At 41.3% G+C, this 27,895-nt stretch overlaps 1 protein-coding gene across 1 annotated transcript; it reads right to left on the minus strand.

Moving 5' to 3' along the window:
- LOC106699836 (leucine-rich repeat-containing protein 52-like) lies at positions 1-27,792 on the minus strand. Its single transcript, XM_014471421.2, has 2 exons — positions 26,564-27,792; positions 1-8,053 (listed from the first exon to the last, which is right to left on the minus strand). The coding sequence occupies exons 1-2, from the start codon at positions 27,210-27,212 to the stop codon at positions 7,725-7,727; spliced, it is 978 nt and encodes a 325-aa protein (XP_014326907.1). The 5' UTR covers positions 27,213-27,792; the 3' UTR covers positions 1-7,724.
- Positions 27,793-27,895: the final 103 nt, after the last annotated feature.

A 27,895-nucleotide genomic window follows, 5' to 3' on the forward strand; every position in this document is an offset into this window, starting at 1 on the left:
TTATTCGGTAACTTTTTATTGCTCATGTTTCATCACGTACAAAACTAAAGGAAAATCTCAAAGAAATGACAGGGGGAGGGAAAAAAAACATATAACAGACTGTTTCTCAGCAGGTACAGAAGGTCAAATTCTGTGTCAGAAATCCCGGACATAAACACACACACCCACACCCACACACACACACCTACAGGGAGGACAGTAGGAGTCTTAAAGGATGTATGAAATCTGCAGCTTTAGCAGCGAGCCATCACAGCACTCTGAGTTCTAAACAGCAGGTGAAATGATATCTTCTCCTGCATGTATGCACACACACATACACACACACACGCCCATGCACCCATGCACGCACATACACAGTATGTGTTAAGAGATTATGAGTGGAGGGGAGAGGTTTCAAAGCAGCCCCTGTCTCTCATTCATCACTTCCTTGGATCAAGGCAAAGATCAACACCCTCAGCAATGAGTGACTGACTGAGCAACAACTTCACCTTTTCATTCCTCAGCAGCAAAAGCTGTGCTCTTAATTCTCAAAAATATGCAATATTCCTTTAAATAAGACAGTCAGCCATGTTATTTTTCTCTCAAGTTAGAAAAATGGCATTTTTCAGTGAGGGGAGATATTTTCAGAATGACTGGTAAAAGGTGTGACTGGTCTTCTGCAAAGTGAAGAAAGTCAGTATCTGCTGATATAACATTGTGTCTCATGATAAGTCATTTTCAAAGACTTTTTAAATTATTTTATTTTTTTTTATTAACAGATGCACACAGTGGTGGAAGACTAAAGTAAAAATACGGATTAAACACCCGCTGTGCTTAACAGATTTACTGCTCTAGGTTTGCAACAGGCTAACTTTTTTTAAAATGACAAACTTCATAACAGTAACTGGAGAAAATGGCTGTTTTTCATGTAAAAAGGTAACATATATACGCCTTGAGCTGCAGTGCTCAGAAACAAAAAAATATGGTTAAATGCATTTACTACCTTCTGTTGTTGCAAATCACACGACTGGTGTCCAAAAAAAAAAACATATTACAAATGGGTGTGTTCTTCAAGAGCAGTATTTGTGTTTGTGGGGCTATGGTTGCTGCGTCATGCTTTCAGATCCATTCAGTAACCAAGAAAAGCCGTAATAAATAGTTCCCATTGTCACGTTTATCGATATCACAACAGTACCACAAAATATCGTGATAAAAATGTAAGTTCATATCACCCAGCCCTACTCAGTTCTTGTGGAATATGTATAGGCCTTTTAGAGTCTTTATTCATTTAGGCACAAAAAAACAAAAATTAAAAACATATTCCTTTAGTGTTAGCAAGTAATCAAATTACTCGCTTGTCATGGAGCTTAAGGAGGTCAATGCACTCACAAATAATCAATGAATCCATAGAGACCATTTACAACTCACTTCCTAATAAAAATCATCTTTATCATCGCTTGGTGTTAATAAATCTCTCTGTTCATTCACAAAACCTGTGAAATAGTGTTAATATATTAACATAATGAGATGAGGACATCTGTTTACTGACACTGATAACATTAAAATGTCTTCCTGCACCATGATCCTCCACAAAGTATTTACTGGATGAGACGTTTATAATGATGTCCCATAATAATGGCAACATTTACATCAACGTATTGATGATTTTAATGAAGACACTGGACAAAATGTAATCTCTGTTACTGGTTTCACAAGTTTTACTACCTTGTCGCTGAAATGTGCTATGCAAACAAATCTGATTGACTGATGTAATGTCAAGTTGGCTTTCGGGTTGTAAAAGTAAATCAACCAGTAAAGAACTGCTTTGGCGGGAAAATGCCTATTACGGAGAACCTCGCTTCAACTAGACCTTTAAACCACGGGTTTTTCAAATTCTCTATAAATCGATTATCGACCAAAGATGTGTTTCTCAGAGGATTGTTTGAGACTTTCTACACGTCAACAAACACAAACCCTCATCCTTTAACGTCCGCTGTATTTTTACTCTGTCCTCTGTTCGGTGCGGCGACATGTTAGCACCAGTTAAAAATCGCTTCCATTGCCAAACCCCTGCTGTTTTTGACCTATAGCACGCAAGCAACAGCCACTCTCTGTCCGCTGTACAGCAGACCAAAAATAGTTACGCACTCCAGACAGGAAGTATTGTTGTCCTCTGATAAGTACCGGCATGTTGTGGCTGAGAGGTCGTGCCCTTGTGTGCCAAATGATTGTGATGTAATATAAGACGGACGGACGGCGCTTTAAGCTTCCCTTTGACAAAAACGATCTGATAATGACAGCATAAAGATTTAGCAGAGGCAAATTATGAGTACAGGTGTGTGTGTGTGTGTGTTAAAGCTGATGACGGCGTCAGATTGAAGATGGAGGGGAGGATAAGAGGATGTAGTGATGCATGGCAAGAGAGACCAAAACAGGAGTGTTAATGTTCTCGGGCCTGCGGCTCTGACTTTAACTGTGCCCTTGAGATTCATTTTGCATGTGCTGGATGTGTGTATGTGTATGTGTGGAAAGCAGACAGTGAGCTGATTCCTGTGCTTGACTTTGTGTCGAATAAGGTGTGTTACCCTGATGACTAGTTAACCCACAGCTGTAAATAAATCTGAAGCCACTCATGTGCATCAGCATCAAAAGATGGTACCCGGAGCCATAAATATACACCTGCGTGTGTTCACAGATACTCAGTGACACAAGCATCGAGCTCTCTTGAGATTTATCCTTTAAGCGTTTACGTTCTCAGCAAAGGACAATAATGTAGCCCATCAATCTCTCAAATGGCTCAGCGTGTCATTCGGAAAGAATTCACACTTCTGACATTGTCCGCACTCTTCTCCCCGCCCAAGTTTGCCGTTTATCATCTCCGAACTCCTACCCGTGACGGACGGGCTGGAGGCGACGCGGAGTGGAAGCGAAGGGGCTTTTGATCGTCTTCCGTCCATACATCATTCACCCATGCTGCTCGCAGAGATGCTTTGTGATCGCTCTGACCCAATTAAACAGACGCAGTCGCGCGCGCACCAACAAACACTCCACCTTCGGTGCTCCACGGTGACCTTGAATGTTGTTGTTTCAACGTATTGGCCACAGATCTCTTCTGTTTTTGCTTTTTCTTTGTCACATTCTAGATCCACAAGGACAAAGATTATGGCGTTCAAAAATAACAAGCACATTCCTACGGGTTGGTGACCTATTTTTTTTTATCAATTAAGATGATGTTTACAAACAACACCCACGCTTAATTATGGTCAAATCTGTAGAATCAATACATTCACTTATATATAACTTGTCTGACAACATGAAGTAGGCTGAGAGATGTCAAAAAGCAAAACATCATGCCTTGATCTTGATGACGGTAAAGCAGCGGACATCGATCTTTCTGGAAAGGACATTACAAAGCCGTTTTAAAGGGTTTTGGAGAACGCAGAACCAAAATGAGAACCAAACATAAAACAGTGGTGAATCTTCCCACAAGTGACTGGCCTATCAAAATTACTTCAGGAGCACATTGACAACTCAGAGAGGTCCCACAAGAAGCAAGCAGAACGCCCAACACATTGCAGGTCTCACTCCGCTCAGTTCAGAGGACATGATTCACAGGATATCCGCACATCCTTAAAAGTCTTAAATTTAGATTTATGTATCTAAAATTAAGGTCTTGAATTCAGTTTGAAGCAATACGTTTGCCTTTATGTTAGTATGTTAGTCACAGTTCTTAAATTTTGTTGTACTTTTGTATGTTCTATGTTTTGACGTCTACATTGCGTGACACTCAAGATAGTTGAGGCTACCACTAACTCACTGCTGACTAGCTTTTTTGCATTTCTCGTGGGTAAGTACAAATTTATCGCCAGTTGGCTGGATGAAGTTAAGTTGAGGGTTTTAAATTTCATTCATAATGTTTTTAAAAAGTCCGAGACAGATGTTGAAACCTGCAGAAAGTCTGGATTTAACAATAAGAAAGTGAAACTAAGCACAAATGAACAGTTCTGACTAAAACTAAAACAAAGGCACAAGAACTAAGGTTCGGGGGTGGCTGTGTCAAAGTCCAAACTTAAATTAGATCCAATTGCACGTTGTTCACGCATTAAATCCTTCAAATTAATTAGAAAATGTACACTAAGATGAGTGGGCCAGCATTTCTCCTCAGTGACTTTCACTCATCACAAACACTAGATGGCCTTTGTTTCCAAAAAGAGATTCACTTTCTTTAACAATGAAATGTGCCTGAAACTTAGGACAAGAGAAAAAATAAAATTTAAAGAAGGAAAAACTAAAAGGAATTAAATTTGTTTTGTCAGCCTTGTATGTTCAGTGTAACGTGAGGTTAACCAGAAGATAAGACTAGTCACATCATATCAAGTCATCATTAAGTGCTTGACTGACTAAATCCGTCTGATTACCATCTTCATGTGCAGCCACCATGAATCTGTCCCACTTCTATAACTCCAGCGTCTTAGATATGGTTGCTGCACTGGGGTGAATCTTTAGGTTCACAGTGAAACCTAAAGAAAAGCCAATACACAGGTCACCGGAGTACTTGGTACTCCCAAAGGAAGACTTTGTCTGCCTTTACAGGGGACAAAGCTTGAGCAGTAAATTGACACCAAACCAGAAAATATGTCCAGGAACAAAGATCTGTGCAACAGTAATGGTTCTGGAATTGACTTCAGAGCTGGGCTGAGCCCGGTCCAGTAGGCAGCAGGAAAACAAAGACAGATTTGCTAGCTGTTGCTGTGCTAACAGCTGTCTGCAGGGAAATGTAACAGGAGCACATTCTGCAACATAAACATTAAAGCAGGGCAGTAGTAGCAGATCTACTGGTATTAGCAATGAAGTGGATGATTTTATCTTAGCAACAAAAATCTGTTTGAGACTTGCCTTTTTATGCAGCACTCGTTGGAAGAAGAATTGAAGAGAAACATTGACAAACCCTACACATAATGTACAATATTTATTCAGGAGCATTTTGAGTACTCACTAGAAAATAGAATATTTGACAGAGGCAAGATACAAAAGGTTTTTAAGCACTTCAGAAATAGTTTTAATGTTAACCTGCTTCACATTTTCCTATCAGAGCTAACAGACTTTTGAAAAGTTGTGTCGACAAGTCTGGGCTGCATCAGATAGTTTAAAATCTTTAATATTTAGGGTCGGCTTAGAAGCAGATAAGCAGAATAATGCAAATGTGGACTGGTCAGTCCTGGACTGGAATATTGTGTACCGATTACAGTCTCTCACATTGTTATACGGATTTAAGTCGATAAGGAATCATCAGATGTACAAGTGAACTGCCACCTATTCACATTTCTTTTTTGCAGATTCACCAATTTTACTGTGGAACCTAACTTAAAGTTATTTGCAGAAACTCTGAGTATTCTTTTTTTTTTTTTGTGGCGCACATCTAAAACACGTGAAAGGAAACTGCAGGGCGGGAAGCTGGATTAACTGGGCGACCTGCTACTTGACATGCTATTGGCTGCCGTTTGCAAAGCAGCCAATGCAGGAGCTGCATTTACTTTCACTGGTGCTGGTTGGCTGTACCCCAGAAAGCTGAAATAAGGAAGACCGCTGTAGATGTTAGCTTCTGTGGTAGTGCTAAAACGGTTTCCCCTGTACGCATTAATGCATAATGAGGTATATTTAGTGTTGAACTGTGAAAATAGCCAAGCGTTTCTAGAGGGGGTCTCAATCACTCCTGGAGTTTAACTATTTGCAGCTGGCTTTGGTCCCTGACAAGGGAATGCCGATATCCACTATATTGCTGACTGTGACTTTCAATTAGTTTTACATGCATGGCCTATTTATTGAATGTGTACTTGGAGTCTTAATTTGGAGTTATATGATTCCAGCATTTGAGTACAAATCAAATGCACCATATAAACCTGCCACAAATCAGCCAAATGAAACCCTGGGGTCACCGGAGACACGACTTCCTGCAGGGTTGCCAACTCTCACGTTTCAGAGTTTTCTTCTAACTCTGCCTAGACAAATCTCATTAGAATTAAGGAGATTTTATTACCGTTTTTACCGACAGCTGAAAAGTTGGCAACTCTGGCTTGGACAACTTGCACAATCTCTACAGATGAAGTGAGGGACCAAAGTCTACAAATGTGGGATTGTCGGCCATTTTAGACAAAATCTTCCATTGCAAAAGAAAATCTTGTGAGAAGAAATCAGTGTTCTGTCATTGTTAAAGGAAACAATGACAGAACAATGTTAGTATTGCTGCAACCAACATTGTCCTGTTTACTCTAAATAAGGCAAACGAACACTCAAAACTCTTGCATCTCTGACGTTCCTGCTGTGATTCTGCTGCACTAGCAAGTCCCGCAGGAGAAAGATTACGATTTCATAATGCTCAGCCCAAACAAGGTGACATGTTCCAAGTCATGTACAATTTGTGCCACTGCGCAGTGTGCTCTAAGCCTAAATTTCTCAAACGGCCACTCGAAACTCGGGAACAAGCGGGAGCCTGTAATCACGCCTAGCTGAGAAGAGCACTGAGGCTTCACTCTACGAAGCTTAAGCACCCTGGAAGATCAGCCCAAAACGAGGTTTTTAAGTGGTGTCAAGCTGCTTTGTTAGAAACCGGCAAAGCTTTTTAGAATCCAAGATGTTTTTACATTCAAAAAAATGTCACACAATTAATTCTGCTAATATTTCTCGTGTGAGAAGACTGCATCAGCTTTTTTTGCCTCTTACCAGCTGTCAGTCAAAAAGACTGCAAAACCAATTAAGCAAATAATCTCCAATAGTACTTGTAGCTAAAAAGAACAAAAAAAAAACCTCAACAAAGTGCCTGTTTGACATAAGAAATACGGTTGCCAAACTTAGAAACTTTTCATGGGAATTAATAGAAATTTAGTTACAAAAAAAAAATAAAATTCATGCCCGTATGTGATGTGGTTTCCTCAAATTTCCAGTTCATCCTCGTGATTTCCCATGAAAAGTTTACAGTTTGAAATATTTCTAAGATCCCCACGGAAAGTTTCCGAGGCCGCTTCGATCTCAGCAGCCTCAATGAAGAACAGAATGCGTTGACTTTTGAACGGCGGGTCCCTGAACTTTCTGCGTTGCTTGTGTTTCAGTGAGTTGCGAGTCACTTCTTTTATGTACAATCACACTACTGTGTTTTCTATCTGTTTAATTATGTGCCCCCAAAATGACGTTTTGCTCTATGTGGACAGATTTCGTCCTGAACACAGAACAGCTAATGTTGACTATTTCAAGTGAAGATACCGTTTAAACACTGACATAAACAAGTTTCCCTGTTTCGACTGTGGCAGATTTAAGGCATCGGTCTTTTTTTTCTTCTTCTTTTTTTGTGAATCTCCCCCTATTTTACCTTTATTTTTCTGAATGAAGTGCGCGTGTGCTTGGATGTGCCACTCACACAAGGTGTTGGTAAAGAGCACTTTACATCGCATGGAGGAACTTGTGGTTGTATGTGCAGGGTTATTGCTCTCAATAATCTCAGAGGTCAATCTGTTCTCCTAGCTCAAAGGCAACCTTATTGCTGTCTCTGATTGTTTCTCTCTCTCTCACACACACACGCACGCCAACACACACTTAAACACCCACTTTTCGTCACGTTAAAGAGCATTTGCGATATCCAAATCTGCAACAAGAAGAGACAAGCAGTTTCACGGCGTTGGCTCGTCCCTCCTCCGTTTTCTGTCCGTCTTCCCTTCAAGTAGCGTTTCCGGACGCCTCTCCGCAGCGGCCCGTCACACCTGCATGTTGGGTTTGCTCAGATCCCCGTTGCCCTGGTTGCCTCCTCCGCCACTCCCGTTCATCGGCCCCCTCTCGTCCTCGTCCTCGCTGTCCAGCTCCTCGCTCTTCCGCTTGCTGTAGCGCTCGTACAGCACCATGAGCACGCCCATCACCCAGGCCGACACCGTGCCGGCCGAGAAGATGACGAAGCCGATGGCGATGAAGAAGAGGTAGTCCCAGTAGCCCAGACCCTGGTGGCAGTCCGCCCGCAGCTGCATGCCGACCTCCGCCAACCGCTGGCCCGCCAGCTCCGGAGGGTTGTAGCAAATCGTCTGGCCCTCATCTGGAAGTGGAGGTGAGATGGGGGAATTAATTAGGAGGGATATTGCATGAAAGGACATCAGGGCTGAGAATAATGAGTGCATATGGTGGAGGATGAAGGGCAGAGTGTCAGAATGGACAAAAACAAATGTAATTGCTTTGGAGGAAATGCTGGGCGACCATCAATAACGTCCACTCAGACGTTGCCTTCAACAATGCATTGATAACCTTCGTGATAAAGGATCCCAAAAGCCACTAACGCATTTCCTCTGAGTAATAAGAAAAACAGAAGTCTCTGGCGTGCAGGACGCCGAAACATTACTATGCCGCACACACCGACGCATGAATACAAGGAAAGGTGACACCAGCCCTCCCTCCCTCGCTCCCGCCTCCGACAATAAACACCAACAAATGGCTCTGCTGCTGCAGAGAGACAAGGAGACAAATGTTTTCTCTGACAAGACATCTGCCCTCGTAATGAGGAATATGATAATCGGCCTGACTGACGGCTGACCACACAAAAGACGCAGAATTATTGGTATGAACAAAACACTGCGCACAGAAAAGGGTTCATCTGGAGGTGGAGGGGACGCCGCTCGGCGCATAAAGGTCGCAACAGCCAGACAAACAGGCTTATGGGATTAAAAGTGTTTCCGAAGAGCTTATCAGGAGCACCGATCAGCATGCCGGAGTCGATACGTCTTTACGCTGACGACACCGTTCTGTTCTTGTAGAGATTTTGTTCGCCATTTACTCCAAAAATAAATCAAAAGGAAAACTTTTTTGTTTGTTTTGATTGAATTACCAACATGTGGGTAACAGGGTGTACAAAACTAAACCTTAACCCCTTAACTTTTGTGACGGACCCAGCGTTCTCACGGACCCCCTGACTTGCACACAAAGCATTTCGAAGGCGACAGGTTAACATTAGCTCTTTGCTTTCTAAACTGAGACAGAAGCTGGATTCTTTTTATAACTCAAGCTTCCCACTTGTCACACGCAGAAGAATTAGAGCAGCATCGGCGGTCTTTGCTCTGGATGATGGCGATGTCTTTCACAGCTGAGCTGCCCACTCCATCCAAGAAACTACGTGTCATTCTGTTTCAAGATTCTTCACTAAAGATCACCATGCAACACATAATTGCATGTTACATAAAAGCAGATCTCTCTTGTTTTTTTTGTCTGTGAGAAGAGATTACAGCTATTTTCCCTAAGGCACCTTCACATCCACAAACTGACATTTTTGTTCACTCTCCTTTGCAAGCTGTTTATTCTCAGTCAGATTGGATGGTGAGTATCTAGACTCTAAAAACAATTAGGGCAGGACACTCAAACCTACCAGTATGTTTTACTCAAATACAAACCTCTTTTTAAGGTTTGTATTTGGATGCATTTACAAAAAGTTACTATAAAAAGCTGCAATTAAATTCCCTTAGGAGGTTCTTGTTTGACTCTGCAAATAAAATCCCAGCAAAGATGACAACGTCGACTTATGAACTGGTAGCAAATGAGTTTGTGTCTGAGAGATCTCGGTCAGCAGTTAAAAGTCGAAGGTCAAGACAAGATCAGGAGGACGGAGAACCTTTTCTGGGTCAGCCGTTCCCGGAGCTGGAAATCACAACTTTGACTGCAGAAGACGTTCAGAGTCTCTGCAGTGGGAGTTCACCGCTGTGCGCTGCAGACAAATACGACTTTCATGGATGAGTCATAGAAGGAAAACCTTTCTGCATCCGTAACACAATTCGGCATCAGAAGCTAAAAAGTAAACATGTAACTTAACAAAGGCCTTGGGAGGAAGGAGAGGGGAAAACCCTCCAACCAAATGGAGGCATTTTGAAAAATGCTGTACAAAAACATATTGCACCGAACACCAACGCAAATTCTCCCCCAGCTGCAAAACATGTGCTTAAAAGCTGTGAGATCTCACACGGCGGTGCCACTAAAGGTTCATGTCGATCAACAACACTCAGCCTTTAAAAGGGCATGCAGAGTTTTTTTTGTTTTTTTTTTAAAGACACTAATGGATTATTTCAGCATGTCCACTAAAATAGCAGGAAACTCAGCAGTTCAGTTTGTGATGCGATGCTGTTAAACTGAATACTATTCATTTTAGTTTTGTCTTTTTAAAATGTGGTCTTATTTGGAGCTTTTTCTCCTTCTGCCCTCCACAGATTGTTCCTCGACTGAGATCTACTGCTGCCGTACGACAGACAAGCTAACAAAGCATTTATTAAAAGTAACGAAATGAAATGATGACCAGTGCATTAAGGTGCTATTCACAGGTAAGTTATCCCACCACAACTCCGTCTATGGTTTTCATGACGTCTATGCTGAAAAAAGAAAAAACACAAAAAGAGTGATAAATCTGAATAAATCTAAAGAGGCAAGAATTCACTCTAAGAAGGCGACTATAAAGATAATTTGCATTAGAGATGGATGGCTCTATCCAAAGTATAAATATCAATATTAAGTTGGTATCACTTTAGTTTCAGATTCTCTCTTGAATTACATTTATTTTGGGGGGGGGGTATTATAATTTCTCAACTCCATCTAAAAAAAGAAAAGATTTTGCTTTGATTTCTTCTCAAATGCTAAAGGACATAAATAGTTTGTTTTTCAAAAGTTTTGTTTTTCTGTTTTCTCTGTCTAGGGTGCTGATGTGTTAAGTATTTTTGCAGACACATATAAACTTTCTCCATATTCCAAATTCATTTTAAAAGGAAAAAACACATAAACGATCAGAAGGTTGATGAGATATCAAACAAGAATACATAGTTTTAGCGTCGGTATCAGTATTGGTATCAGTATCAGTGATACAACACCACTGTTATATTTACTTGGTATTGGATCGACACCAAAACGATATTTCGCACACTTCTACTTTGTGTTTGAGTTTTTATTCTTGACACTTTCAAACAGCAGAAAACAAAACAAAACAAAAAACAAAAAAAAAACACAGACATTGCATTATAGGTAAAATATTCCCCACTGAACTTTAAATCTAAACTAACAATAAAAAAAAGGGTTTGTCCAAGTTTATGCCGATTAGAGTGACTTCTGCACGCATCTAATAGAGGAAAGAAAGCAGGAAACGCAGTTTTCAATCAGTCCATCTTCACCAGTCCTGCTACTTCCCTTGCTCCTCCCTGCCTCTTTAATTGCCTTGTGCGCTCCAGAAAGGGCATCTTTTTCTCTCCTTCCTCCAGCTCAGAACAATGAGAGAGATGACAGAGAAGAGATGGAAAGACGAACAGCGGCAGCACTTTTAGAGATGAAAGTCCAGAGGCAGTGGGGACAGAGATAATAGCAGAGAATCCCGTCAGACGGAGAAAAAAAATAAATGCTAACGTGTGCACAGATTTAAAATATTTACATCCACATGCTTTTAAATCAAAGCGCCAAATGATGAGTCTGATTTTAGAAGGAAAGGGAAGTTTTTTCTTTTGTTTTTTAATGGATTACCTTATTATCTTAATTAAGCTGCAGTTATCTACCAGTAAAAGTCCCGACGACAATGAAGGGAGCGGCAGCGAAGAACGGCAGGATAGGATCTTTACTTGTCAATCTACCGGGCCTGGTTGATTTTTTTTTTTTTTTTAGCAGCAGCAGCAGCTGCAGGAAACAGACAAAACAATTAAACCCATGCACACTTTACAAATCTCTATCTGTGTTATTGAGATTCAACCCTTCAGATAACCTGAGACAAGACAAGATCCATCTGATGATGATGATGATGATGATTATATCAGTGCTACGTAGGACGTGAGGATTAAATGTAACAAAATTAGCCAGCTCGGTGGTCCGATAAGCTATCTCTAAGCCCACCAGAGAGAATTTCCGCAACACATCTGCACAGCTTTGATAAGGTTTTTTTGATCAATACGGACGCAGCAATCGCCTAAGGATTTGTCTCGCCAAACGTCTCCTGTTAATGCTTTTATGTCATGTGTGCTCCGGACCTCTGCTTCTTAACACAGCAGCTGAGATGTGTTTGTGTTTACCTGACAATTGTCCCCAGTGCAGGTATACCAAGAGCATTCACAACACTTTAAGCTGCTGGGGAAGCTTTTAACTTTATTTTAAGGCATTTTGTGGGATTAGTGATTGGGCGTGTGTTAAGTTTACAGGGAGGTTGCTCTGCAGTAAAAGTTCAGATGAGGATATTGCTGACAGGCAATGGCAGTGTGCGACTCGACCGGAGTGGTGGTCAACCTCCCCTTCACCCCCCTGTTTTTTATTATCTTCTTCCTCTTCACATTTCACAACACCTCCTTTAGCTCAAAGGAGACTAAAACGCATCAAGCTGGTTTTACTTTACCTCGGTCTCTGAAGAAACTGAGGCAAATGCTTACTTTGAAAGTTCACAGAGCCTAATGCAAAACCCTGAGAGAATTTAAAACAGAGAACCGCTTCATCCGTGTTTTTAACTTGGAAACCGTCCTGCTCAAGAATAAGTGGCTTTTTCGTCTTAATTTTTCTGTTTTTCATTTCCTGTCATCATTTATTAATCCTGATTAGATTTGATCATCTGTTTGCCTTGAGCAGAAACATAGCATGTTCAAAAGTCTTTGACACAACCTGATAAAAGTTTTAGAATATGACTAAAATATATAGTGTTTTAAAAAAATGTCTTAGTGTTTATTTTACACAGGAACAATTATCAAAAGAAAAAAAAAGCGGTCTGTTTGAAGATGTCTTATGTCCTATACAAAGTTAAGACTAAGACAACAGGTAATTATTCAATACAATTTAATAAATTTCCTCACTAACTCAAATAAGTTCCTTTCACCGGCACATATTTTTACGTGTCTACAAACTCATCACGTATATTCAGGAATCACATTTTACAAGACCCATCGTGTATTTAACATTTGTGTTGCCATCTAAACCAGTGAAGAAGCCTAAAGTCTGCCCTGCTGTTGGGACAGAGTATCTGAACCCAAAACCATCAAAAGTTTGATGTACTGCACAGTCTGATCACCTCAAAGTGGATAAAAATGTAAACGATCAATTAATAATCGTATAAATAATACATTAACAATTTTATAATAAATAATAAACTAAGGAAAGTAAGTTGAACTACTGTGCTGTTGGAGTTTTGTTAAGCATTCAGCATGCTGAGGTGAGTAACTGTCAGTGCGGATGGGATTGATATATATATATCTATACCTTCATGTCTCCATACTTTCATTCCTCCGAGGCTCTCTGTGCATCGCCTCATACGGTTGTCTGTCCACAACTCTGAGTCCCATGTTGTGATTGTTCGAGCCGTTTAGCCGATTCTGTCAGTCTCAATACCCTGCCAGGCTTTCTTCCAAGTTAGGTGTGAGGATTGCGCATTATCATTTACACAGCATCATTTTTGTAGCTGTATGGAAACCCTGTATGTGCAGAAACGAACAGACACGTCCCTCCGGATATTTGGGTCTATTTTTTTCTTTTCTCCTCTGATCTCTCTTTCAAACACCACATTTTCAGCTTTGCTCAACATTTGTCGATTTATGTCTCTGTAGCCTCCTCTCTGAAAAAAAAAAACACTAACAAAAGCCAGGAGTGATCTATAAAACAACTCTGCGTCAGGATTTGCAGCTGAAATTACTTTAAGCATGCTCTAATAAAACCCCTTTCTTTGTTTCACAGGCTCAAGTAAGAGTTTATAGGGGAAGAAGCAATGATCAGTCAAACCTTAAGGATTGTCCTGCTGACCATAAGCTGCCATAACGCTGTAAAATTAAAGAAAACAACGAATACATTAGCTGCAATAATCCAATAATGCAATGAAGGCAAATCTGTAACGTCGACAGGACTTCCTGAACGAGAGGCTGCAAAGGCTGAACGCATTGGCTGAGGAATAAACAAGAGAATGACATCAGGATGTTGCTGTGTTACAACCCATAGATCTCTGGACTGAGTTGGTTATATGTCATTTAGTTTTGGTCAGACATTTACATTAGCCTGTGTGCATAACCATCAGATAAAATTATGAGATATTTACACTTTTATTTTACGCTAAAATGGTCACAAGCAAAAGTTAGGTGCACACGGTCCACTTTGTTGTAGTTGTTATAGTTTATGAGTCTGGGAGGGTCTTTGGTTGTTCCTGAGCGTGAGAACCAATTCTCTGTATTCAGGAGGAATAGTTTGGGTCAGACAGTTGAAACCTGAAAACACTTGGCTGTTTTCAAATGTCCTGTTTGCAGTATAAAGTGCAGATATAAGCAGAAGGTAACTGAAAGTTTTACTGAATGATAAATACAAAGTAAGCAGAAGGAACTAAGAGGACTAAACCCAATAGCACAACAAATGGAACATTGCAATAAATTAAGAAGCTAAATACAAAGGAATGAGCTTATATTGACAATAAAGAGTACAAAAAATTGAGTATTGCAACACATAAAACAACTTTTGTGACATAATGGTTCTGTTCAGCTGATAAAACATATTTTGTTACATGTGCTGTGCAGTGTTATTGACATAGGACATTGTATTCTTCTTGAAAGTAAATACAAAATAAAATGGTCTCCTAGGGTAATTTTGGAAACAAAAGGACAATCTCAGTCTTCAAAGCCCATCACTGTAAGCTTTCATTGATTCCAAACATGTCAGATAAAATGACAATTATCCCAAACAGTGAATAAAGTAGAAAAATAAAATAAAAATAAAGCTGGATTCCAGCAGTTTGGCTTGCTCGCTTAAGAAATCCAGCAGAGGAAAAAAAAAAAAAAGTCAACCTGCATATATACGTACGCTGTGTCTTTACTTAACATTCATGGCAACATTTTAGAGAAAATTCATGACTGATTGCTATAATCAGAGATAAGAGAAAATAATGTGCATATTACCGGAGAACACAGGAAAAGGTGGCAGTCAGGATGATTCACTCTCCGCTTCGGCATTTTTCACCGTCTTTTTCTTTGTCGCACGTCCCATCACTCAGACCACTCAGACATTATTCTGGCACAATGCCCTTGACATTTTCAGTTTGCCTCCGTTTTTACCACAGTGCTCACTTTTTCTGCTGAGTCTTGTCTTCAGTAGAACATGCTCATATGCACTTCCCACCAACCCCCACCAACTACCAAAAATCCCACGAGTCGTCTTTGAAAATCCATTGTTTCGAATACAGAAAATCATGAGGTCAACGTTGTAAAAATGCCAATCTCAAAAATGCATCATTATCATATGGATCTCTGTTCAACTGAGCAGAAAACACTTAGTTTTTGAACAGAACTTTGCAAAATATTAAATGAGCTGAATATAAAAATCTTGATTCGCTCCTTTTTTGGTTCCATGTTCTAGCCTTTTTGAGTTGAAACAGATTAGCTCAAAATCTGTGTGTCACGCAGAATTTGCTGGCTGATCCTTTGGATTTTGAGTGCAGTCACTATGGAGGACTGGTCTGCATGGTCAGTGAACACACCACGGCAAAGAGGTAAATAAACAACAGCACAATTAGCAATCCTCTGACAGGAATATTATTGAAGGTGGTCAGGTAGACATTGCTTATAATAATATTATATTCCCTTTGAAGTCTTCAAAAGGATAAAGCAGAGGAATCACTGCAGTCATATGTTAATATTTCTGATATTTGCTGGAGTCTCACTTCCTGTATAAAGGTATCAGTCTGAATGAGCAGCAGAAAATGCCACAGTAGAAAATGTCTGCTGGGTTTCTAGAGGTTTCTTAAATCTTTTCTGCTTCCTTTGATTTTATTAAAAATGTTTTTAGCTGTCTGAGTTTTCATTCTTCGCTAACAACCTTCACACATGCTATATTGTGTGAGACCAGTTAATGCTCAGGTATGACGCATTCTCCGTTAGAGGGCGTTTTCTTTTTTTTGCATGAACTCACTAACAATAAGGTCAACTGTGAAATCCGTCTCTGTCCTGAATAATGTTGTTATTATCAACAAGATCTTTAATTCAGCCATAAATTGGTAAAGAACTATTTGAGTCTCAAAAATTGACAAAAACCACAAATCGGAAATTGACGGACCTGTATCAATGGAATTGTCATATTTCTAGTTTTCTAAACTGTTCGCTTTTTCGGGACGGGGACTCTTCCATGTGTTTGTTACTGAATTTCACCACCGTCTTGCAGCTCATTAGGACATCTTTTAGGTCTCTGCATACGCAGCATTTCATAATGCTGTAAAAAGACACAGACACCCCAGGAGCAAACTACAGGATGTTTTGAGGTTAGGGAGAAATACATACACCAGACATAAATTTAAAGATGTACAAGAGCGTCCCCCGTACCCCCCTTTGTTGCTGCAGAGTAGCAGGAACCTGCAGTCTAATTCCTCTTACGAAAGTAACTGCTGCCTCAAAAAAAAAAAAAAAAAAAATCTACAGCTTCTGCATGCTTACTGCACTGCAGTTTCTACACATCCTCATCTTAACCTGCATCCTGGAAAACCCTGCAGCACACGCCCGGGTCAGGAAGCGTCGTGGCGTTGTGAGATGTGGGGGAGAAAACTTTAACGTTTGCAAACAAATTAATAAATCTGCACAAGCATGGAGAAAACTGTCGTGTTATTATTGGGTATGGACGCTGAAGCGTCTCCAGAGGAGGACAGGAAGCAGGCTGCAGTTGAGGTTTGTTTTTATGATGAAGACTCTCGCTGTCTTGACGTCGGCATGCAACAAGGATTGTGGCCATGCAGGGCGGAAAGTGTGGAGAAGCCTGCCGCTGAGAGTGCACAAAGCCCGGCGGCTCAGTGACACCATCAGTGCCAGGGGCTATTAGGATAAAAATAGTACTGCAGGAATTAAACAGCAGCAATAAGAGGAAAATACACAGAAAGCATCTTACTGAGCTACAGACGCAGCAAGATACTGACAGCACAAACAACCGCTAACAGAGAGAATAAACAGAGCTTTAAAGTAACTAGTGCATACAAGGTAAAGCAGTCTCTATGTGTTTATATGTCTGTAAGTATTCTTTAAATACAAAATTAACTTTTTTTAAATTATTTTTTAGAACCACAAACTTTAAAGGGGGAGTATTAAGTATTTTACAGACTCAGTCTCATTTCATAGCACAATCAAGTGACAATGTTAACTTCAGTTGTTATAAAAAGTGTTGCACATATATCAAATATGACGTAAAAAAAAATCTGACATCATAACTCCTTGAAATTGGGCCTCTGTCTCTTTAAGAAACTCCGGCTCTTTCTGAAACTCCGCCTTCAGGAAGTCATCGCAACATGGCTCCTCTATTAACCCTTTAACGTCATTTTTACCAGCGTTTCTCCAAGTAGCAGCGAATGAAGGTCTCAGCTGGTGCGAAGTTCCACCAAGTGTCTGCTAATTGCTGCTTGCTAGTCTGAAGGAGCTGAGTGGGGGAGTCAATTTTACAGTATACTGTCCCGTTGATGTACTTTACTGAGATTTTACGTGATAAACCAACATGAAGTAGAACATTTTTGTGAAGTGGAAGGAATATGAAACATGGCTTTACAAATGAAAATCATTCACCCCCTTTTACGTCCCGACACTCAAAGCAAACTTTGTGTTGGTTTATGAATATTTTGGTAACGAACAGTAAATGTCTCAATTGTGTCTGCTGACACAATTGCTGAAAGTCTGGATGTAGAAACAAAATGTTTTACCTTAAAATAAAGCTAACAATTTCACTGGAAAATTTGGAGATATTTTCTTTTACATCAAGGTCTTTACCAAACGTTTTTGAATAATTTTTGCTTTTGTGAGTTTGTGCTTCTGTGGAGTGGGACAAAATATATCCAGACACGTTTCTGTATTTTTGGGACCAGGGAAGTTACGATAACGACCATCGTAATCACTCCAATTGATTCCCATTTTAGTCAGCGCCAGTTCCTCTCTAACACCAGTGTTATGGGGAAATATAAGAAGAGCATTCAAATATATTTTTATCTTTTCTTCCATGAGCAGTAATTCCTTTTTTTCTTTTTTTTAAGTCTTTAGAGTTTTATCTTAGCGATTAGCCCAGTTCTTGCGCATTGGCAAGAAGAGAGTCTCTGTTACATCTCTGTGTGTTTCCCAGGGAATCAAGAAGCCAAAAAGATTATTAAAAGTTTTTGGTGAGCCTTTGACAGTCCGTAACACCATGCTTGGCTGCCCCCTTTTCTTTCTTTTTTTTATAACACACACTTTCCCTCGTCCCACAGACGCAGTATTAGTCAGATTGCCGACGTGCTGCTCTCCATCATTTATATGATCCCTACTTCCTCTGACTCGAGAGATCGGATGCAGCAACAGAAAGCAGAGCGGGTCAAACAGAAACACACCGAGCAGTCTTCTTCTGTCACTCTGTCTCCTCTGCTTTATCACTTCTTCTTCTTCCAACTCTGACAAGTTTGCCCTCATCCTCCACTCGCTGTTATCCATCCTCCTTTCTGCTCTTCACACTCTCCTCTCTCATTTCCAGTCCCATTTCGTTGCTGTCACGCACATTCCCGTACACACACACACACACACACACACACACACGCCCACATGCAGCCTCGTTGCGCATCCAAACTCCGGCTCCCGTGCTGACACTCCTCAGCATCTCAGGTGATCGCATTGCAAACACGCCCACGTCATGCATCGCATCAGTCCTGGTTTCAAGTTCATGCCGTGAAATGCGCCGGGACATAAAAATATATGCAGGCTCCCAGTGGCCGGGCAGGCGGGCTGAATTTGATACGGTTCTCAGCACCAGATGGGTCTGAGGAACGGTTCCAGCTGATGAATAATAGATCATCTACCTGTATTAAAGTGAATCGATGCCTGCTTGTCATAATGAATGTTTTAATGGGCCGGAGTGACAGATCTGGGGCACAGCTAAAGGTAACTCCTTATTTGTCCCTTTTTGTTTTCCTCAGCTTCCTTTGAAGGCCAGTGACCCGCTTTTATTTACACGCTTTTTCTTCTTCATCTTTTGCTGCAAAGTTTTATATAATCTACAAATTCTTTGGAAATTTTATGCATTTCCACCATTTTGCCTGTCGTGTAGCTCGCCGTTTGTCTTTTATGAATATTTAACTCCTGGACTGTGTGTGCTCCCCACAGCTCTGGCTCTTTGCCCCACGCTTATGAGCTGTCCAGGACACCAAGGGGCAGCCAGAAACGCTTTCCCTAAAGCGCGAGGGCCGTCACCTCGGAAACGCTGCCAGCCCGGCGTCAGACACGCGCCGTACGTCCTGTGCATTTAAAACGACACACTTATCAAAATCAGCAGCCCTATACTGTAAGCTCGGTGAGTCATTCAGCGACTCCGGCGTTACATTGTGACAAGAAAATGTACGAATGCTCTCGACGCCAGGAAGGAACCGATGGCTGCGGATGTGAGGGAGAGAGCGACAGGGAAGGACGAATGCACAATCCGGCTTTAAGTGGACAAAATTTATTCTGTTATGGTTCAAACGCAGGTGCCAAAGCGGAACAATAAGCAATTAATTTATTACCAGTGACATAATAAATGATATTGCCCATTTGTTGTTTGGGGTGTGTGCGTGTGTGTATGTAATAACTGGGGACCATTTTCCTTGTGGGGACTGAAGACTGAAGCCTGGTCCCCACAAGGGGAAAAGCTGTTTTTAGGTCAAGGGTTAAATTTAGGACTAAGGTGTGCATTGAGTTTTGGTTAGGGTTAGGGTTAGGTATATAATGGTTAGAGTTAGGATAAAGGTAAGGTTTAGGCTGTAGAAATGAATGGAAGTCAATGGAAAATCCCCACAAAGATATGTGTGTATGTGTGTGTGCGTGCTTTTGTCTTGTCGCAACCAGCGTATTTGATCGGCAGTTTCAGTGATATACCAACACAAAGTAAGAAATTAAAACAGTGTTTTCCTTTCTTTTTCTTGTCTTTACAAATAAAAATCAAAAAGCGGGATTTGAATTTATATTGATCCCCTTTACTTTGATACCTTCAAAAAACTAAAATCTGGAGCACCAAATTTCCCTCAGAGGCCATAAATAATTATTAATAGAGTTCACCGGTGTGTAATTTAATCTCAGCACAAATCCCAGCTGTTCTGTGAAGGCCTCAGAGGTTTGTTAGAGAACATTAGAGAAGAAAAAAGAAATGAGATGAAGATCAAGAAACACGTCAGAGAGGTCAGCGATGGAGGCACATAGATGTTTAAACATCCTACAGAGGGCTGTTCAATCCATGATGTTACAACTTTTAGCTGTTTATGCTACGAAATAGTCTTAATAAAAGTTTAAAAAAACATAAAAAACAATATGTAAAAGAAGACGCTTCGAGCTGGTGAGACCAAGACGTAACGTTTTGGTTTCCAGAACACAACGTGAGGTGGAAAACCATCAACCTAGAAGTTCCATCCCCACTGTTAAGCAACATCATGATGTGGGGACACTTTTCCGTAGCCGGGACAGGAAAGCTGCTCACGGAGATAAACACAGACCTCAACACAGAGACAAAGCAACACTGCGTTGATTAAAATCAAAGTGCGCCGATGTGCTGGAATGGCCCAGTCAAAGTCCAGACAGAATTACAACTGGAAATACGTAGTGATATTTGAGATTTGACGGTTGCAGATGCTCTCAAACCAATGCGAGTGTGCCTAGGTGATGTTGCAGAGAGAGAGCAGGGAAAAAAGTGGAAAAAAGCTTCCAGCCACATATAAACAGGTCAGAAGTACGCTGCACCTTTAAGATTTTTATAAACCATTTATCCCCTTCACATTTCCTCCCTTTTTGCAAGATTCAAACCAAACACATTTAAGTTTCTGGTTATAAAACATTCAGCTTAAAAGGTATTGAATACTTTTACAAAACATTTCAGACCTTTTTATTTGGACTAAGTTCTATCCTCTTGTTTTTTGTTCACTTTTTTTACGCTCTTCCTGTTTGTTTCCCCACAGACAGACAACTGAAAGCAGCTGCCAACCTCACCGTCCTGAAGCCAAACTTTTGACTTTGAACATGTCAACTTTTCTTGCAAAAAAAAGAAAAAAAAGAAGAAGAAATCTCACAGAGCTTTCACAGAAACACACTAAACCTGCATCAAGGGTTGCAAATTTAATTTAGGTACAAGGGGAGAATGTTGAGCAAGACCTAGTTGTCTCCCGGAGTAGATATGAGCCGTTCCCTCCGTTCAAACCATTCAGAGGAACACTGAGAGAGCAGTTTGTTTAGTTCTTCAAGCCATTTCCTGACACTACAAAAGGACGCTTCTCGATGGTTGTTTTTCTCATGCCGCTCTGTGACACTCGGTGACACAATTTCAGCAGTGTGTCGCTCCTTTCTCTTTGTAATTTCATCAAACTGCAGGATTTTCAGCTAACTCCGTGTTTCTTTAACTGCACTGACTGAACAGCCGTTTTTTTTAATTATTATTATTTTCATCACTTTTTCCACTTGGCTCCATAACAAAAACAAACACGCTCAGCAAGAGGAGAAAGAGTTGCTCTTCAAGATCACATTTCATCTCTGTTTTTCTGAGAAAGATAAGCCATTTTAAAACCAATTGTAGACACAAAGAGAGTCGTAAGAGCGTCACCTCTCAAAACAGGAAGTGCATCATCCTTACACGGATTAAGACATGCTCTCCAGATTCTCAAATCTCACCTGCCTGTTGTAGGCAAAAACCCAAAACAGGCACATTATTCAAAACAGTTTTTACTTGTGGGTTGTGAATCAGATAAAATCTTTGCCGTAAGAAAAGAAAGACCTCTGAAGAATAAAGAAGCAACATAATTCATGCCACGGCGACAAGAGATCGCTCAAGCAACGAATCAGCAGGCAGACCATTAAGGTGACTGACGATGGATGTTATTTGTGGGTGTAAAGCTTGCCTGGTCAGAAAATTTGTCATTTTGAAATGGTTTGATTAAATTTAGATTATTTCTCTGAAAGGCTAACTTGCAAAATCAAGACAGATTGGCCTTTTTTAAAGTCGTGGATAGGGTGCCGGTCTACAACGTCTCTACACCTCTGCTCTCAGAAAACATTTCTTCTAACTTCCTCCACCACACTGGACAAATTGTTGCCTGAGTTCAGCATTGCCTCAGCAAAACTCCATTTTCAGCTGCAGTCTGGTTCTTGCTGTCGATTTTTTCTTTTTCTTTAACATATTCACTAGTTTTGAAATGCGTTGAAACTGACCTGATGTAATATTTTGCAATTCCGACTTTTATAAATTCCCTTGCTGTTTCCAGTGCTGGCTTGGACAACAAGCCATTTCATTAAAATGTAGCGTGGAAAAATAAAATAGGCCTGTAACCAGACTAAACATAAAGTTTATTAAGATTTCAGGAACAAAATTCCCAAATCAGCTGCAAGTAGCACGAACTCGAAAATGTTCCATCTAGCAAACAAAATTATTTTATTTTAATTGTGTGCACTGACAAGTTAAACTCTCTGACACAAATCATATGTGATATCATATAATATGGAACAGCATCAGCTGTTCATGCCCAATTCTCTAAACTGTGTATTAAAAATGAGATTCCTGGAGCAATTTTTAGCATTTCTATTTCATGATCAATAACTTTATTGGTAACTTCCTCCAGTATTCATTAGTAATGCACATAGTATTTAATTTGATTTGTAGAAATATTTTTCCCAAACAATTTCATTAAACCAAAGATTAAAATCTTCTTACACCTGTAAACAATCATAATTTTCCCACTAAAAAGAAAAGAAGGTTTGATACTGAATATGCTGAATCAGAGAGCTTTTAAAACTTTTTTCTAAAAACTTTTTTTTTAATGATTAAAACATATGCTTCCCTGGTTTTATTTTGGTTTATTTGTGTTCAAAGTGACACGGTGCCCCTCTCCTGATTCCCACCGCTGCCTTCAAATTGAAACAAAATGTGACCAAACACGAATCCATGTGTGAAGTATGAGCCACGCCACCAGCAGCAAAACAACGTGATCGTTTTTGAGTTTCGAACCCACAAACATCCACCGCTGTACGCACCTGATTCATATTCACAATGAGAGATGGCGACGGCTGCAGTCTGGGGACGTCAGACTCACATCCCTGCAGGCAGACCGCCAGGCTTTCATGGCTGAGGAAACGCTGACGGTTCCAACACAGAGCTGCTCATTTGACCCTCGTTCACCGTGCCTCACGTTTATTTTCCAGTCGTTTATGAGTGCCGTGTGCGTACGCGGGTTTGTCTTTGTGAGACTTTATTCATGCATGCATCCTGGTCATGGATGCATAATGAATGGTATGTTCATTCTGAACCTATGAAGGAATCCAAACAGTTTAAACAAACTCAGCTAAATTTGAAGAAGTTCTAACATTCAGCTGTTAGAAATGCCTTTGAACTCTTGTTTTTCCAGGGTGAATTTTCAAACCAAGTTTGAATTTATTGTTCATTTCTTCCAAATTACACAGGGACGAAATTACACATATAGGGTCAAACAGACACATGAATCCCTATGATATTAGGATGAACGCTCCGCAGTAATTTACACATCAATCACACACTTTTTGTAGACACCAATAAGCTTCCAGAGTAATTCTGGCTGCGTATTTGAGCGCTCTTTTTTTTTTTTATATCAAAATCTGTAGATTTAACTTGAATGTGTTTGGTTTCTATTGCTAACTAATCTATTAATATTAGTTTGGAGGTTTTCAGTTAATGTTCTGTGTTAAACTGGTTTCCCTGATAACGACACTGGTGTTCCAGTATTTCATACTTTATGATTGTCCGAAGCTTTGGTGGTTCTTGGGTAATTTCCAAAGACTGTAATTTGGGTAAGATGGAACTTATCCGACCAGACAACGAGCCCAAGAACACAGGTGAACCCTTTAAGTAAGTTCATATTGAACTTTTAGAACACCATTATTGCCATTATTGTGCAAAAACATGGGGATTATGCAGAAAACAAAACAAAAAAAAATCAAGTCAGAGTCAGGAAACCAAACAGTTTAAACAAACAGTTAAATTTGCAAATAAGCCAAAATTGGGCTAGAAGCTCCAAAAATGTTTGGTCGACGTGCAACATGCTACAGGATATTTCACCAAATATTTAGAGGGGGGTGTAAGAACAAACTGGAGCTTGTATAAGTCATTTTCACTACATGTGTGATAGAAAATGTCCACAAGAAAGTCAAACTTGTTTTTTTTTTTTTATTCGTCCTTTCAAAGCACCAAAGCGACTCATGTTCATGAATGTGAACCTATGAGGCATTCATAAACAAACCTACACAAGCTGCTCAGTCAGAATATTAACTCTGATTTTGAGAAATACAACATCAGACTACAGAAATAAGTGAGCTCTCTGTTTATGTGCAACACTTTTTTAGAGTCTAGCTCAGCTGAAGGCGGATAACAACTTTAGGGACTCTGTGCCAGGAGGAGTGCTTCCTCTCAAGCACCTCATTTCACCCCAGGTCCCCTCAGCTCGCACACCGATTAGCACTCTGACACACACACACACACCTGCAGAAACACCCACATTCACGCACACTGCCCTTCATCAGATCGTCAATGTCCATCTTTTTCGAGCTCCATCATTAACCATCTGGACTGAAGGGTCACAGCGCACCCCAGTTTATATGCAGTGTGTGTTTGGCTAATGCCTACTCACAGACATTGATGAGCCTTTGTGGATTAATCTCCGTGTGTGTTTGTGTATCCAGAAGGGGATTGTGTCGAGCAATGAAAAAAGAAAAAGAAAACTAGCTTGAAGGACATCATCGTCCCTTAAACACCGACTCTGCCCTCAGGCTTCCTATAGACACTGAGTTATCTTTGATGAACACATCAGCTATAAAAAGCAACACACATATTGTTACGAGTCCTGACCTTAGCTCACCTGCTTTGGAGCTATATACGCTCCATTAATATTTACAGACAGCTCGTCTGGGCTAGTCCTCAATCGGAGGGAAATGTCCTGGTTTATCTTATTCGAGGAATCGCTCTGACAAAGTCCGTCTTTACATTTTAATGGACATGTCGGCAAAAACCCGCTAAACCCTTATTGAGTAGTGAAGGGCAGCTTGAGGGGAGTGTGTTGCAGGAAGCATGGTAAGAAACTCTTCAGACTTTCTCAATTGGATTTACTTTGACTAGGCCATTCTTAAAAAAAACAACAAAAAACCGAATATGCTTTGACCTAATCGGTTCCGATGCTCAGTATTGTCCTCGTAGTTGTCCGCTCAAGGCTTATGCAGCCTCTTATGGTTTAATTCCAGAAATGCTAAAACCGTCTGACCAGTGTTCACGTTTAAAAAAACACCCACACAGCCTGCTGCTGCCACCAGGAGGATCTTCATCTACAGATAGTGCTTTGTAGAGGCCAAAACGTTGACAAGACGTCCTACTTCCACACGCATGACGTGTTCCCCTTATAGTTTGAGACAAACTTTCAATGGCACTTTTTAGTGACTACAATTCAACAATGCATTTTGTTGCCACTCATTAACAAAGGACAGACTTGTTGAATTCATATTTATGCACAAGTAAGGCTTCCTTGCCTGGCCTGTGAGTTTAGGTGCATGGCCACGTCTTGGTAGGTTCGGACTTGTGCTTGACTTGTGCTCCATGAGAAGTTCAGAGTTGAGGATATTGTTCTGTTAAACTCCTCCACAACTTTCTTCCTGACCTGCCTGCTGCGTTCCTGGGCTTTGGTGCAGTTTGCTCATTCATTAAGAGCCAGCTGGGTTCTATTAGCTGACCTTAAGAGGACGCCGGATGCACTGGATTTTTGCTTAGCGATGTCGGAGTAAAGGTGTAAAGAAAATTACAAACAATAATCATGTTATTGTTATTCGACTTCACAATTATGCACTACGGCTGCAGTTGTGATGTGACAAGATGGGTAAAATTAATAAATATTCTTGCAAGACTGTTTAGACACAAAGAGGATGTGCATGCACATTCACAAAATGCATAAAGAGCAAAGATGCCATTCATTAGTAGCTAAATTAATAGCTACTAACTGATTATCTGAGTGAAAGTGTCGATAATAAGTATTAAGAGCATAGGGGTGCTTTTGCTTATAGATTTATATTTACTCTCCAAGCCAGAAAAAGGAAAAGATGCCACATAGAGGCATTTTCAACAAATAACAATGCATAAGATATTTTATGTTGGAATGTTTCTTGCAATAAATAAATAAAAAAATAACTTGATATGCATTAGGGGTGGGCATTTATTGTATCATTGATCATTTATCGTGACAAATTACTTATGATAGAAATTTTTGATTTATGATAAATTCAAATGAATGATGTTTAAAATCTCCCAAAAGTGTCCTTGCAGGATTGACAGCGTTACTCTTTGTTCCACTGTTTGTTCAATAATAATAATACAGTTACCATGTGCAGCTCAGTGATTAAAACACACACACACACACTTCTTGGACGGGTGGATCAAAATTGGGGATTTCATGAGCATGTGTGTTTGTAACACTGTTATTGCTGTGACAGTCACAGTCATACAATTACCTAAAAAGGTGGTAAAAAAATCCCCCCACCCCCATAATATCAAAAACTTTAAGTCCATATCGCCTACCCCTACATCCATCAACAATGATTGCTGAAAACTGCCTAATCTGACAGGGTTTGACCGAACTCACCTTGGAACTTGAATCCCTCTATCTGCACCCACAGGCAGAGGTCTTCGGTGTCACAATCGCACCTCCACGGGTTCCCGCTGAGGCCCAGAGAGCGCAGAGCAGGCAGGGCGATCAGACTGCTGATGTTCAAGACCGTCAGGTTGTTCCGACTCACGTCCAGGACCTGCAGGGCAAAGTTCTCCGAAAAGGCGTCCGGGTGGATCTCCCCCAGATTCGGGTTGTCCGTCAACCGGAGCATCACCAGGGAAGCCAGGGGCCCGAAAGTCCGGTCCTCGATCTGCAGCAGCGTGTTGAAAGACAAGTCCAAGTAAGCGAGTTTCCGCAAGTTCCCGAAAGTAGACTCGGAGATGTCTGTCAGCGAGTTGTTGCTACAATCGAGATAGACCAGGTCGGACAGGTAGTTGAGCTGAAGGGGCGGCAGGTCCGCGATGCGGTTGTTGGAGAGGATGAGCTGCCGGGTCGCCAGGGGCAGGTCGTTGGGGAACAGCGTGAGATCCTGTCCGGCACACTGGACCACCAGCTGGTCGTCGCACACGCATCCGTCGGGACAGCCGGCTGTGAGCGCCGGAGAGGGGGCCACCCCCATCACGAAGATAAAGAGGAAGAGAAGCCGGAGGGAATGGGCGCTGGGCTCGGGCAGGAAACGCATGACGAGGCCGCCCAGGGCGTCATGAACTCGGGCTGAGCTGGACCAGCGCTCCCCGGCGGCGCTTCCCGGGCATCCTGCATGAGTCTGGGGAGCGGGGAGAGAGGAGAGAAGCCTGCGCTGGGAGTCCAGCCGTCTCTGCCTGACAGCCTGTCTGCTGTTTCTATCCAGCCTCTCTTTCTCTCTTGGGCAGACTGTCAGTCAGTCAGTCAGTCACACGCACGCCGGCGCGCCGCCACAAGGCATTATAGCAGAAGGTGACCGGAGAGACCTACCAGACTTTGTCCCACCTGAGGACCACAAAACAGCGGAACGTCGCCAAAAACTTCCTCCGAGTCTCATCTTGGGGCATCAGCCGTCTCCGACAGAGTGCATTGTTTGACTAGTTCCCAAACAAATGCCACGACTTGCAGAAATCGGCTGAAATCCTGAATGTTGCAACTACTTTTGCGCAACCTCCCTTTTGTTGTTGTTTGTCTTGTTATCTTCGCCTGTCAGGTGTGTGTGACGCTGTCCAGCAAACAAAAGCCGACTTCCCCCCCTCTCCTCGGAGATCGGTGCGTCCTTCCCCGGTGTGACCGCGGCGCTCTGCTGCGCTGTACTGACGCTCTGTCTGCCGCTCAGCGCGCCCCACTGCGCTCCCCCCTCCTCCTCCTCCTCTGCATATACGCGCTCAAACCGCAGCT

This window comes from Xiphophorus maculatus, chromosome 9 (genome assembly GCF_002775205.1).
Source record: "Xiphophorus maculatus strain JP 163 A chromosome 9, X_maculatus-5.0-male, whole genome shotgun sequence".
In the NCBI taxonomy this organism is placed as follows: domain Eukaryota; kingdom Metazoa; phylum Chordata; class Actinopteri; order Cyprinodontiformes; family Poeciliidae; genus Xiphophorus; species Xiphophorus maculatus.